The following is a 15,784-nucleotide window of genomic DNA, read 5'->3' as shown; positions in this document are numbered from 1 at the left end:
TTTTAAAAATTAAGTGTGGGGTGGGGGAGGGAAGAGAAACCTAAAAGACAAGAATCATAGGGAAGAAAAATGAAAGGGAAGTCTCATTTTAAAATTCTGCAACCCTCTGAATTTGGTATCCTCTTTCTTAAATATCTTCCTCTCGTCATCAGGCAGGATGCTACCAATGAATTAACAAATTTCTCAAGAATGTGAACATTTCTAATATAAATTAATTAATATGGATAATCCTTACAGGGTTTTAGATTTGCTCCCATTAAAGACAAATGTGTTTCTTTAGTAAGTTTAGTTTGAAAAATAATTTTAAAATTCAAAGTGATCTACTAGTTATAATAAAATGTCACCAGATCTGGTATCACCCTTCTATCAGATTACTGGAAAGAAACATGAATTTTATGAATTTCCCCCAAATGTGATTTATTTATTTATTTAAGAACAAAGAACACATTAATTATCACAATATAAGTAACTTTTAATATTTAATTTCATCATGTTGCTATACGTATAGTAAAAATTAAAACCATGTCTATTATTTAAAAAAAAATAATAAAGTGTTTAAATAATCCTACCAGTGATCTTATCACTGAGCAACAAATGTCTTAGGTTTGGTATTTACTCAGATGTTTATCTTGTCTGCTATTCTCTATTATTGGTTTATTCAAAAAGAACACCCACAGCATAAATAATCTAAACTTTTAAATGAAAACAAGTGAAAAAAACCCTATAAACATTTGACATCACCAAATTCAATAGATCTAACTAGAAATCCAAGCAATAAGCTTAGACATTTGAAAAAAACATAAATTATTGTTATACAATTCCATAAGTCACATACATAATTTTGAATTATGGCAATAAACACTGTAAACATGAATACAATGAATTACAGTTTTGTACAGAATGATCTTTTAAAAGGTAATAAAAGAAAGTTACAACATAAGTTTAGAAAAAAATTCAAATAGCTGTGACACTGGATTTTTCAATAAATGATTTTGAGCTAAGTTTGCAATCAAGTACATAATATTACAAACCCAGAATCATCACATAGAACTTGATATGTCTGTTTTCAAATGCGTCTTAAGTCTCCCCATTAAAGTGTGAATTAAGATGCCGGAGGAAATCCCCCCTGGATGTAATGGATGGTGGGAAAACTGCTTGACAGAATTCACATACTCGAGGTATATGCAGTTCTGAGCCTGTGCCACTTAGTACCGATAAGTCACTGTCTTGATTAGGAAGGGGCTTCCAAACGGGCTGCAGGAAACAAATAAAAACATCTTCTGTTATTTGTATTTAAAATCAACTTGCACTGAATTTCAAATTCAAATTTTTTGAACGGGTTATGTGCGTATATATGAAATTCCCTAATATGAAAGCGAATTACCTTTCCTTTAGAATTGGCATGAGGACATGACTCAATTCTCTTTTTCATAAAGGGCATAATTTAACTTTAGGAATCACTTAAAATACACATTCATGCACTTTATCTTCACACATTAAAACATCTTTCAGCTTTAACACCAGCATGTTTTAATACCCGTTATCCCAACGGGTTTTGGAGTTTTGGAACAATAGTCAATAATTGAGACTTTAAAAAAATTAAATTCTATCTCTTCTATTTTATATTGGAACTTTAAGTTATAGGACCTTTATTAATACACAGCATACTAGACATGATGTGTGTGTACATGCATTTTGATCAAGAGCAATGTAATTTCGCTACTATTTATAAGCAAATACACAATGAATAAATCATATAGAAATAAGTGTTCTAATTTTTGAAAATAATTTTTTTAAAGTATGAAACAAATTCTATTGATCAGTTGTTTTTTGAAACCTCAAATATTTAATCGTTCAACAAAGTCCAACATTGGATGCATTCTTTTGACTTCTTATTTTGCTCCTGTTACAAGCGCATACTTTGGCCTTCTTACCCTTTCTTGTGGCTAACTAAAGTGAAGCCTGTCAACAGTTGCCAGTTAAAGGATTATGGGAAGCATAATTCTACAGAGCTACCTCCATTACTATAAGCAACACCTACATACTCTTAACTGTACTTATTAAAAAATATCTAGAAGGGCCAGAAAAAGCATTTAGTTCAAGAGTAGGTGCTCAATATATGTTTGTTGGCTGGAATATCTTATTTTCCTGAAATGTTGTAAACCAAATTACTTCTAAAATTTGCTTTCTTATCTTGACATATCTAAATTCTGGCACTTTGAGGAAAATCACCTCGAAATGCCAACTGAAAGAGACCCCTTTGTATTCCTGTTACTAATATGCTTTTAAAATAACAACCTAGTTCAACTCCTGACATAGTGTTAGTTTTCATTCCCTTAACCAATCTCTTTCATCCTAGTTAACCAATCATTACATAAACAGTATATTACTAATTGAAGCATTTGGGTTTCACTACATCACTGTCTTCTTATAAACATTTTAGTGGACAGCTGTGTACGGTTGATGTAAATATACAAAGTCTGTCTAAGCACCAAGATAACATTCAAATATCAGTACAGAGGGTGTATAATAACACTGACTCAAATACTTTTGTGAGAAGTGGCAATTTTATTACAAAAAACAGTAATATTAAAATACATATTTGAAATCTGGAGTAAAATAATTTCCTCTCTTCCATGATAAAAGAAAAGCAGTAATAATTATGAGTATATAACAGAGTTAACTAGATTTAAATTTTAGTGTTGGCAGTTTAAACAAAAAGTACAATTGATTAATATGCACCACTCTAATGGGAAATTGATACGGATATAAATAAAAGATTGTTATGTTAAAGATACTTTAAATTAAGATCTATAAAATAGTAATAGACTCAGAAGCAATTTAGCTTCTAAATTGGATGAGCCAATCTTCTACTGCCAATTTATTTTCAAAGTCCATACTTATCCTTCTCTATTAGGAGCTATTAGTTCGGATTTGAGCTTTTCATAGAATTCAGTTGGGACCCCAATCACTGACTCAGCAAAAGTAGGAAAAAAAGAAAATCACATAGAGCAAAAATAAGCAGGTATATTTTAGACTTTATTATGATAGCTGAATGTATAAAAAAAGGTGCTAAGTAGTAATGATTGAGATAAAAGTAAAAATTTGAAATATGCAACCAAAATTTCACTTCCCTTTGTTATTACTGACAACTCAAGAATTTTGTATTTCTCATAGCTTTATTAAAACAAATAAAACAACAAAATGTTTTAAAAAACCCATTTTAAGAAATATCCTTTGAATCCTAAACTGTAACATGGCCTTCAAAACAAACAAATTTCTTTGCCTTTCTGCCAAAATATCAATTATCTAACCTTATGCCCCACGTCTTGTGACAGCTCAACACCAATTCTCCTGCATTTTTTAAGCTGAATACTTTTCCATCAAGTTGTAATCACATACCAGCTGTTTCCCTTGCTGTAGCCTAGAAAGCAAATGCACAATGCAGGGTGCCATCTACTGAAACATGAATGCACAGACTAGTAAAAGAACAAGCAAGAGATGTAATGGAGAAAAAAATAACAAGCATTAGAACTGATGCACTTCACAGCTCCACAGGAATTCTACTTGAAATAAATAAAATGGTTTAATCTGTTTCATTAAGTAGTAACTATAACTGTGACTATGATGTGAAATAAGGTACAATGTAGAACATAAGTGAGTTTACAATTAAAGCTTATTGTCAGAGATGCCTAGTTTTCTCCACTACTAAAATATACCACAGCTTGACTACTGCCTTCTTTGTATGCTGATTTAAAAGTCTATAACCTATAAAAGTACTTATAAAGCCAAAGGGTATTAATCAAGTTGTTGGTGTTTTTTGGTTTTTGGTAAATTAAGTATCTCAAGGCAAAGAGAAATCAAACAAATGTCTGCAAGTTATATTAGACACTTTTACCAATCTGCATTTTTATGAGCTTCTGTTTATTGTAACAATTGCATATTTTCATTTGCCTTTAGGCATTAAACACCTTTTTTTTTTTTAAACTTAAAGAATCATTTTGTAATAGAACCTGAATAAAAGGGAGGGTAGGAGTGGATTGGGGTGGGGGGCTGTAAGTAGTCTGCAAGCTTTAGAAACATTAGAATCATACATATGTAGAGACTGTTTAAAAAATGTATTAGGCTGCAGATTAGAAACCAAAACCAAAACCAAACCCTACAGATCTACGTACTGTATAACTGAGAATGTAATAGAAGTATTATTTGAAAGACAGTTCGCTTATTTTCAGAAATAGAAACATACAATGTGATTATTTACTTATAAAAAAAATCATGCATTCTTGTAAAGATAAGTATGATACACACAAACTTTTTGATAAAAAAATGCCACCTGCTTCACAGAATGAAATTTAATAAAGAATCCTATTATAACAATGATCCCGAGTTAAAAGCTTTGAATAAGGGACTAAGTAAGAAAATGACACACACTAGATATGGATAAGGTTTACATGTATTTTAAAATGTGCCGTAAATTTTAAGGTACTTTATACTAGAGCTTCACCATATTCATCTTTTAAATTTCATGTCATTTATTACAGGACTTGGATATTTTTATTGAAAGCTTAACTTCGGCTAGTCATTAGTTTAAAAAAGGTGTCTGATAATCTGAAAGCTACATATCTGTGCATGCATGGCAAAATGTGTGTTCACACTTAATATATTTGTTAATGCAAAACAGTTACCTGCTGTGGTCCCCGGATAGCTTTTCCTGGGTAATCGAGTGAAGGAAAAGGTGCATCAGATGGGTCCTGAAGTGGTAATGTATTTACATATAATGCATTATGGTCTCCAGGTGGCAAACACGGAGCTCTATCCAGAGTTGTCCTGATACAAGTATTTACAAGATTTGAGGGTTTTGTTTTGTCAGTTGTTTTAAGGTTTTGTATAGCTGAAGCTATGGGGTCAATTCCCTGAATTTCAAATAAAGTTTCTTCTGTTTTGACAAAGTTTCCTGGGTTGTCTCTGGGCTCCATATTAAATTTATCCTGGCACATAGCCTCACATGAGGCAGGACCAAGGACACTGGGTCTTTCTGGACTGCTATGTAAGAAAGTAGAGTCACTGTCCGTAGGTGGAAACTTGACATTGAATTTAGAAAGTGATTCAAAAGAGGTGTCTTCCTCATCTTGGCCCAATCCTCTTGGTGCGACAGATGTGATGCATGGTGCACCTCTATTTATATCATCTTTTGCCTGAGGCTTAAATAGCACTTCTTGTTTATCTGTTTTATCCGTACACTGTATAGGCACAGAGCACTGTGTCTCTGCAGGGGAAAAAAAACAAAAGGAAAACAGTCGCATTTCAATCCTTCTTAAAAATCTGAACGTTCAATTAGCTTTGGATAGATGAGTATTATTTTTTCTACTGGCTTTTACAGCAACTGAAGACAACTGGGATTTTTTTACATTTGCTACCACCTTACACAGAAATATTAGCAGTCTCCAGTGGGTGAATTGGAACGTAGCTTATTAGTCACAGTTTAACTACTTTGTCTTTTCCTAGGTCCTTGTGCTGTAAGCCTTGCATCTTGTTCACAGTTATACTGCTCTATACTTAAAAAACATTTGCTTGTAGTGTATACATCTAAACATTTTATCAGTAATGGAAGCTGCAACTGTGAGCTTGCTTAGACAAGTAAGTTATTAAAAGGAAAAACCCTTACCAGGCACATATATAGTATACAGGTTATGAATCTATATGAATTAGGTCATTTACTCCCCCTAATATCTCTGTGTGACAAAGTGTATCACCAATCAGCTTAGCCATTGTCTACTCTTAATACTATGTGAGGGCGTGGTGGTGGCGGGTGCTGGGAGAGAGAAGACTGGAGGCAAAAGAAGGATGAAATTTTAGGATGCATGTTCAGAAAGCTCTATGTGAATATATGATTTTCTCATCTTATTAGAAAAAGGCCTCTGTAGATAACAGGTAGATATCAGGTAGATACCAGGACCTCTGTAGCTCATTTATCTAGAAGCCACTTATCCAACAAATTCAGCTCTCTAGGACATAGGCAAAAGCTAGAAAGTAAATAGTGCTTTTCAGGAGTCAGGCTAAGAGCCACAAGGCCCACAGATGAATTTTGCTCTTATTCTCATTTTAGATTTATTCTAACAAGCTTGATGATGTCTCCCTAGTTCATAGCTGGTAACAAGCAACAAACTACAAGGTATGGATATGAATTGTTGAAAGCAGATATAGATATCAGTAAGAGCTGAAAGCACGAGAGGAGACAAGAGAAACAAAAAAGCAGATATAAGAACTCAGAAAACACTACAGTCTAGTGTAGAGCGAACAAGGGCTACATTTTTCAATGCAAAAAAATCAATGATCAAAGCACTCTCCATGTTGATGATACCGAGACATTAGAAAAAGCTAGATTATATTCCACAATGTTACTTCAAGAAGACAGTGAGGAACTTCCCTGGTGTTGCAGTGGTTAAGAATCCGCCTGCCAATGCAGGGGACATGGGTTCGAGCCCTGGTCCAGGAAGATCCCACATCTGTGGAGCAACTAAGCCCGTGCACCACAACTACTAAGCCTGTGCTCTAGAGCCCTCGAGCCACATCTACTGAGCCCGCGTGCCCTAGAGCCTGTGTGCTGCAACTACTGAAGCCCACGCACTCTAGGGCCCACGTGCCGCAACGACTGAGCCCGCGTGCCACAACTACTGAAGCCCACGTGCCTAGTGCTCTGCAACAAGAGAAGCCACTGTAATAAGAAGGCTGCGCACTGCAACAAAGGGTAGCCCCCTCTCACCGCAACTAGAGAAAGCCTGCAGGCAGCAACGAAGACCCAACACAGCCAAAAAAAAAGAAAAAAAAAAAAAGAAGACAGGTTGGAGGTTGGTAATGTGTATATTTTCATTAAATGGACAAAGGGTAAACATTTTATTTTAAACTAGCACTTTAAAAAAGTAGTCATCAGTGAAGTTATACATTAACCAACGATGCCTATTTGAGCAGACGGGGTATACAGAGCACTGCGCACAGTGTCTGTCCAGATTTGTAGGCACTTAACAAATGTCAGTTCTTTTCCCTTCCTTTGGTCTTTGCAGACTTGTGACACTTTTCTCTCTTTTGCCACAGCACATTTCAGCACAGATGTTTTCTGTTTGGACATGATTGTAGTACAATGCTTCTTGGTTCACCCTGTTATATGCCTACTAACCTCTCTTTAGTATGTACCATCTTCTCTTACTGGATTACAGCAGCCTTTGAACCACTTCCTTGCCTCTAAATTTTTCCCATGTCCACTCTATTGTTTACACTGCTTTCCCCAACCCTCTCTTAGTTTTTCTAAAATACAAATCTGGTCATGTTACCTTCTTAATAAAACCTTTTCATGGTTCTCCAAGACCTTCAGCCCTAAAACTCACATAAAGCTGTGCATGATTGGCCCTTTGTCACCTCTCCATGCTGTCATCTTTCACCACATCTGCTCTACTCCGTACTCCAGCTATAATGAACTTTGGTACAGTTGTCCAAACAGCCATGCTCTCTTGTGTTTGGGCCTTTGCACGTGCTGTGCAGACTGCCTGAACTTCCCCCTTCCATTACTCTTTGCCTGACTCTTATTTGTCCTTCATGTCTTGGCTTAGGCATTAATTTCTCTGGATGGTTCTCTCTGGTTTCCCAAGACTGGTTTAGTCATGACTCTTGGGTGCTCTGAGGACTATACACTGCATTGTATTTGCAAATATACCTCTTTCTCCCATTGAAGTAGGTTTCTTGAGGTCCTAAACTATGTTTTGTTTCCCACTTATCTCCAGTACGCTGCCCAGTGCCTGCACATAGTATGCCTTCAATAAATGCCTTCTGAATGAATCTGTGTTCTCTTTCCCACAGAGCCTAGCATAATAATGTACATTTACTAGATAATCTGTCTGTAACTAGGAGTGGTACAGTAATTGAGACCAAGCTCAATTGCTGTCATTTTTCCTGACAGTAGACATAAGAGTGGCAGGAAATTCTAGGAAACAGTATTTTCTTTGTAGATTACAACACCTGAGAAGGAGGAAACACTTATCAAAATGTTCTTCAGTAGAACAGGAGAATAAAGAATCTGCTGCTGCTGATAATGACAACTATTAACATATACAGTACTTCTATGTGCCACACACTTATAACCATTGTTTGTGCATTTATTTAGGGGTTACACAGGGCTACACAGCTAATGAATGAGTGACAGATCTGGAACTGGAACCCAGGCAGCCTAGAGCCTGTGCTCTGAACCATTATGATAAATTGAACATGCTGGTTTCTAAATTATAGAGAAGAGTCTCCAAAATGACAGAAATGTGCTTTGAATTTCTTTTCCAGTAGTAGATATCCCCTTTGTGAACAAAACATGGAAAACCCAAACAGGTGTAATTAAGCATATATTTTCTTTTAGTATAGCTAGCTGGCATACCTCAGCACATTAAAGTAATCTTTTGAATTAATCTGTTCAAGCAATGAGCGTTACTATTCACACACACAAAATTTTTTTTTAAACGTTAAGATTTCTAAGGTTACTAGAAATCCAAGCTTAGAAAACTTAAAAATCAAACAAGGTGCATGAAAGCACTTGTCATTCTGACACTATACTAAGAAACATGATCAGGTGAGCTAATTGTCTTTCTATTTTGTTTTGTTTTGTCAAGACGTGTATTCCTGCAAGGAAAAAAAAGTAAAATGAGAAAATCTTTTCGGTTTCTAAATTTTAAGTATAGGCTGTCCATTTGGATGACTTTTCAGTTTAATTACCTTGTATACTGACAAAAGAAAGAGATCTGAGGGTTGTTTTAACCTCTAGTCCTATATCCTTGTCTCCTGATCGCCACTGAAATATGATCCTACTTCATGGACCAAACAGTACTTTTTTTTGAAGCCACAATTACTTAAATATACATTTTACCTTTGTCCTTTCTCAAGGCTACTGTCATGTGGATGAGAAGCAAAAAAATAAAAAGTACAATTCTACTAACTCAGCAATTTATGAATTATATCTGTTTACTTAAAAGTAAAAATCAAATTTTAACAAAAAAATAACACAGGGGCCAATAATGTCAAATAAACTCTTTCCAGCTGTATTATGCAAATCACATTTAAAATAGTTCCTTTCCATTTGTATTCAATGCAGTGTTCACTCTTAAAAAACCTGAATAGGCATCTTTTTCCAAAACATTTCTTTTTCTTTCTTTCCCCCTTTGATCTACTACTGTCAGAAGCATAATATTTGATATTGTGGTTTGTTTGGAGCCAGCAAAACTCCACTGGAGTCTGTAGCACAAAAGACCTAAAACATTTCAAGAATAATGTTGTATTTATTATTTGTGACACAGTTAATATAAAACATAAGAATAATGTTAGGAAGCAGTTTTAGTGGGAAGGAAATTGAAGTTAAACACTCAGTATTCTAGTTGACAAATACATACTCAGATTTAGACTTGTGCAATTTAAAAATGGTCAAAGTATTAAGCCATTGATAACGGGGTAGGTTCTTTGTGTAACAATGAATACGTCACCATTACAATGTTTTGATACTACGCTGATGTTCAAAAAAGCATGATTAATTGTAGGTACTACATCTCTATAGCTAGTAGATTTTAAATAAAGATAATTCTTTTATTGGTACTTCAGAAGTACCTAGTGTCTTCAGTCTGCACAAAAGATCAAATTCTCAAGAAAATGACAAAAATTAAGGTGGAAACATTAGAGTTCCTTTTGGGGAAGCAGAGGGAAGGGAGGGGAAGAAGTAAATTATGTTTGTCTACAAAGATTGTTTTGCTTCTCCAACAGCATACTGTGTACCTTTTCTGAAAATAAAACGGTAGTAGTAAGCAAAAAGTGAATTTACCCTATAAAATGATTTTTTAAATAGCCTAGCTATAAGAGCTGTAAGAAATGGAAAGTGATCTTTAATTAAAGGAGTGTTAGCACTGCTGCAACATCTTTCAGAGTAAAAACTGTAAATCACAGCTCTTGGGAATTGTAGGTAGAATATCTCAAATCACAAGGGTAAAGGAGAATTTATCATTATAAACCATCAGTTTACCTTCCTTTTGTGTACAGGGGTACATGGTAGCCAGATTCAATCCCTGGTATTTTGCTATTCATATCGAACTACTGAGGCAAATACCAGGAAGCCGGTCTGGGGTTTCAGGGAAGGGTGGAGCTTCTAAAAAACACACTGCAATATATCTGTAAAACAGATATTCCTTTTAAGTTATATTTTATACTTAATTTGTACTTTGTATGTCCAACAGAACTGGCCTCATGAAATGTGAAATGTTTATTTCTTCAATCAAATTACAAGAATCTATCCATGGTGTCCAATTAACTTTTAGGCAGAAGTTAAAAACAAACCTAATACTATAATTTTACTTAGCTCATATGTGATAGTGTAGCTTCGAGGTTGCTTACTAATATATCAATTAATGTTTAATAAGACCCCCAAATAGCAACTGAAGACTTTGAGAGATATACTCTATATTTATTTTTCCAAGGTGGGACTTCTCATTAAGATGATTAGTAATTATGTCATTCAGTTCAATCTACATAGTGCCACATAAAATAGAGAGGGAAAAGGCCAATAATTATATAATGCAATACATTACAGAATTTAAACAGTACTTACCCATTATAAGTGGTGAGAAGCGCAAGTTATAGATCCTCAGCACTTAATAAGGATTTAGAAATATTTTCACAATCAAAAATAAATCAGTTTCAACCAATAAAATTAATATTACTGTACATTACATCAAACCTTACCAGTTACAGTGGCTGGTACATTAAGTTTGCTTAAGTGGTCTTTTTGTGCTTTGGCTAGCATGCATATTCTATGAAATTCTTCTTTCAGATCCCGGAAAGTCTTCTCTATATAACCTCTAAAAATAAATCAACATTTTAAAATGTAAGGCTATATCTTCAAATTTTAAAAATCATGATTGAATTTACATAGTACTTTTTAATGTACCACAAAATAATTACTGAAAGGTTAAAGTTAAAGAAAAATCATTTAAAATTCCTAGAAAATGTTTCCTAAAACAACTTTAATATTTGGAGAGCCAGATACAAAGTAAGTGATAAATTAAAGTTCTAATACATAAATGTAGCAAAGACTAGCATACCTACTTATTCATATATCACACTTATGCTGGCTGTCTCATTCTTACATTAGAAATTTCACTGTATTGACTTTTTGTCCTCTGTGAACATCTTAAATAGAAAAAATTAAATATTCCTCACTTTGATAAGGTTAACATTAAGAGCCATCCATATAAAACAATGTGGCCATAGTACTTGTTCTATTGAAATAGGAGAACTTCAGAGAATTCAGTTTTTAGACCCATCTTTGCTATTAACTGTATGACTTATTTAGGTCATTTTAACATGGAGGAGCCTTGAGTTGGTCTCTTCTAGTTTTGAAAGGCTGCTTTTTCTTACAATTGCTAAAAATTTAAAATATGTACATAAAAATATATTTCAATATTTATAATTTGTAGGGTTGGCAAAAAAGGATATAGAACTACCTTTCATGGAATAAAGGAATGCCAAGACTCCTTGGTGAAGTTTCTTTTCTTGGAGAAGAAAACTCTTGTCTTCTTACCTTAAAGATATAAAATGATTACCACTTTAAATTGCTTCTAAACTCAAATGAGAATGGGTTACCAGAAAACACAATAGAAAATTTATCTTCCTCAATGAAAAATAAGTTTTGTTAGCTTACAGATATATATATATATATATATATATATATATATATATATGGTACAACAGATTTTTTTTTTTCCCAACGAGAACATTCAGGGAAAAAGGAAAATGAAAGTAGAAAAATAAGATGAAGACATGAAGTATTTCTGGTAACTTCTTCAATTACTATTTCCAGTATTGCTAATTCAAGAAATTTCCTCAAATTCATATCTTGATGAAATTGCTACTCTGATCACCAAGTATCTGACATGACTAGAAACTTTAAGAAAAAATATCCGTGTGAGTTTACTTTTTTTTCCATTGTTGGCCTATACATTTAAATCAATGTCTTTGTATTTTGTTATAGATTCTTTGCTGAGAAATGCGGCTGTATTAGAGGAATAAAGAAAACCAAGCTACAGCTCCTTAGCATTTAACAAACATTTTAAAGATAGTGCATTTATGTATTTAAGCTCCTTTAACACAAGTTCCTGCCACCACCCTGTGGCTTCTACTGGTATTACATTCATCATGACACAAAAGTCAACATTTAGATTTTTAAAAAATCTTCAGTCATACCTAGAGAACTTTGTGTACCTTTTAAAACTACAAATTGATAAATCCAAATATTTGAAGAAGTCCTAATATTATTCAATCATTTATAATTCGGCCAAAACTGTGTAGGGTCTTATTTAAGTTCAAATTCAAACCAGTGTTTTTTATATTAGGTGACTTTTTAGATTTTATTCAGTTAAGGTCATTAAGCTCTTACTAAAATGGATGATTTTACTTCATTGTTTCTTATCATCTGAGTACATCTCCCTTATAATCTTGCTTTTTAAAAGGTTCTTTCAATTTCTTAAGAGTCTTATTTGTTCTTTAGGGAAAAAACCTGATTCTAGTTTGTTTCTCTTAAAATTAGTATCTTCTCCAATTTCTTCAGTTTATTGCTCTACTTTTTCAGCTTTTTCTAAATGCTAGTGTTTGCTTACCATTTCTAAAATAGTGTATTACTTTACAGTAATTAGTAAAATATAATCTTAGCAACCCAAACAATTATTTTTATATATTATGTCATTAGACTTAGGTAAAATAAAGATCATTTGCTGCTGCATACTTTCTGTCTGACAAATATTTAAGCCATGTCTTCTTCTGGATTAAAACACTTTATTGAGCTTTATAAAGCAGTCATATCAAAAGACATTTTCACATTCACAGTTTGTTTTTAAAAGTGGTAGACAAGGCTTTTCTTTAGTGTTATGTGCAATTAGAACACTCAATGGATTTTAGTGTGGACTAGGAAAAAAGGCAACATTTTAAAGCTAACCAATCATTCAGGATGCTACAAGTATAAAAACAAACTCTTAAAAGGTTATATTATATAAAATCTATAGCAACAAAATCAGAGAAGAAGTAATATTAAGAGAACAGAAACATTTGACAATTTAAGATATTAAATAAATAATAAAGCAAGTGATTAATAGAGTAATTAATCTCCTTTTAAAATTTACTATTTGAAATTCTCAACATGAAATAAAAATATTCTATTAGGAGCTAGAAAGAACCAAAAAGAAGTGCTTCTGTAATTTTAGTCTGAAAATGAAGATAGTTACAGAAAACAGTAATGAAGACTACTCCGATTTTCAAAGTACTGATTTTGACATAAAGTAGGAATGATTGCTTCTGAAGTTAAAGAAGCCTAAAAACTAAGGGGTGGCGGGGGGGGTGGTGGGAAAGAGGTGAAGGAAAAGGCAGGAGAAGAATGATAACTTTTAGCTGGCTCGCCAAATAACATATTGACTTACTTCTGCGATGTTAAGATTTGATAACCGGTGTGGGTGAATTTATCTGGAAAAGATTTCTTTCTTGTGTTGGCAGGGGGTAAAAGGAGGACTGACTTATTGAGGAATTTCTATGAAGTATCTAAACTAAGGACTTCAAGCTTCTTTGGGGTTAGGAACAGTTCTGCTTACTATCATTTTTGTTATCATTATTGAAGAGACATATTACTGATTGTACTGAGCAATGCATTGCACCTTCTATCATTTGCACCAAATAAGTCTATTGATATATTTCAAATGAAAGTTTTATGTCCCCACAACCTAAGAAAAAATTTCGAAAGAGACCATAACATGTTAGTTCAAGAAAAAGCAAAGCAGTTCTCTGACATTTTGAAGTAGGGTTTATCTAAAATGGGTATAGAATGTTAATATTATTTTCCACTGTAGCAATCGAACACAACTTTCTGAAAAAGATCATTTATTTTTTCAAAGGATTTAGGATTAGTATAGCTAACAGCAACTCCAACATTTTCCCCAGAAACTCAGACTTTCTTTTAAATGCTAAATGATCTTACCTAATGAAGACTACTCAGTTTGCTGAGCATCCCAGAGAGTAAGTAAACGTTAAAAGAGATAATTTGTATTTTTCTATTTTCAAATATTATCCAGGTGGACCCCGCACTGCAGGAAGTTGAAGTTATTACAACTTCAAATAAGAAAGCAAGAGAATTCTGAACATTATATTTTAGGAGATTTTAACATTAAATCATTCAACAAATGAATTTATTTTGAGGTACTAAAACTTAAAATACTTAACATTATAAACTGTTCCAAGTACTAGTTTGGAAATGGCGAACTTGTGGAATGAATACTGAAATAAGAGTTTTACACGTCGTACTTTTCATTTACACTTCCAGTATGGCACTGGATAAGTCATTCAACTAAATCATTAAGATAAACCCATTTGAAGCAGTTGGAAGACGTTGTGAAATGATTCCTTAAATTTCCTCTTATGTAAATTGGGAGAATTTGTTTTAGTGTAAATCAATTTAAGCTTCTCATAGATGTGTATTATATATAAAAAAGGTTCTGTTCAAGACTTAGTTGAATATGCAATGATATTTAAGAAGGAGAAAAAACAAAAAGTGGCTAATATTTAATTAGTCCAAAACCTTCTTATTCTTAATGCAGCGATAATGGGAAATGTTTTTGTGTTGGAATCCAAGATCTGTTAGATACCAACATTTCTAAGAAAGAAATGTATATTTTCCCCAATGCCTGCCTTTTTAATATTTGGTACTAAAAGTGAAAGTTTTTTTTTTTTTAATAAATCAATGTGAAAAATACAGAGATGATTCACAATAGCCAAGATATGAATTCAATCTAAGGGTCAGTTGATGATGGATGAGTAGATAAAGAAAACGTGGTATATATACAATAGAATATTGTGTGTGTATACACACACACACACACACACACACACATTTTAAGGCCGAACACATCAGCTTTAAAAAAGAAGGAAATCCTGTCATTCGAGACAATATGGATGAACCTGAAGGACATTATGTTATGTAAAATAAGATAAGGCAGGCACAGAAAAACAAATATAGCATGATCTCACTTATATGTGGAACCTAAAGAAGTCAAACTCATAGAAGCAAAGTAGAACGGTGGTTGCCAGGGTTTGGGGGGTAGGGCAAGTGGGAAGATGTTGAGTACAAAGTTTCAGTCATGCAGATGGATAAATTCTGGAGATCTAGTGCATAGCACGGCAACTACAGTTAATACTACTGTATTGTATACTTGAAATTTGCTAAGAGTATAAATCTTAAATGTTTTTACCACAATAAAAAAGAAAAATAACCATGTGAAGTGATGGATATGCTAATTAGATTGACTGTGGTAATCATTTCATAATGTATACATACATCAAAACATCATGCTATACATTGTAAATATATAATATTTTTATTTGTCAATTTATAGCTCCAAAAAGCTAGGGGAGAAGAAGAAATGCAATAAAAATTTTTAATCAGAATCATGTTTTTTCTTAAAAATTTTAAGCAACTAAAGTCAGCAAAATTAAATTGAGTTATGGAACTTTTAAAGATGATTCAATTCAAATTCATTAATACCTCTCATATGGAAGGAATCTAAACTTTATTTATTTATTTATTTTGACATTGTACCAATTTATTTGATTGCCTGAAGCCATATACTTCAAAAGGAAATTAAAAACAGAAACGTTCTCTTCTTTATGGTATATAAGATAAAACAACCTCTTAGTTATTTTTTCCTTTTTTTTTTTCCGGAATCTAAACTTT

General features: G+C 33.1%; 1 protein-coding gene across 10 annotated transcripts in view; it reads right to left on the bottom strand.

Moving 5' to 3' along the window:
* Nucleotides 1-391: 391 nt before the first annotated feature.
* TANK (TRAF family member associated NFKB activator) overlaps nucleotides 392-15,784 on the bottom strand; it is an 87,475-nt gene continuing 72,082 nt past the window's right edge. For 7 of the 10 annotated variants that reach the window (XM_033421773.2, XM_049712776.1, XM_033421771.2 and 4 more), the window contains exons 5-8: nucleotides 11,520-11,596; nucleotides 10,759-10,874; nucleotides 4,686-5,266; nucleotides 392-1,254 (exon numbers count right to left, since the gene is read on the bottom strand). In XM_033421773.2, the coding sequence (XP_033277664.1) occupies nucleotides 1,078-1,254; nucleotides 4,686-5,266; nucleotides 10,759-10,874; nucleotides 11,520-11,596 (951 nt within the window). In that variant the 3' untranslated portion in view covers nucleotides 392-1,077. Of the gene's footprint in view, nucleotides 3,480-4,685; nucleotides 5,267-10,758; nucleotides 10,875-11,519; nucleotides 11,597-15,784 lie in introns of all 10 variants that reach the window. The other 3 variants (XM_033421769.2, XM_033421770.2, XR_004481535.2) reach the window with 2 other exon arrangements.

This window comes from Orcinus orca, chromosome 7 (genome assembly GCF_937001465.1).
Source record: "Orcinus orca chromosome 7, mOrcOrc1.1, whole genome shotgun sequence".
In the NCBI taxonomy this organism is placed as follows: domain Eukaryota; kingdom Metazoa; phylum Chordata; class Mammalia; order Artiodactyla; family Delphinidae; genus Orcinus; species Orcinus orca.
The sequence above is the reverse complement of the archived record's forward strand: the minus strand, read 5'-3'. Positions and strand labels throughout refer to the sequence as shown.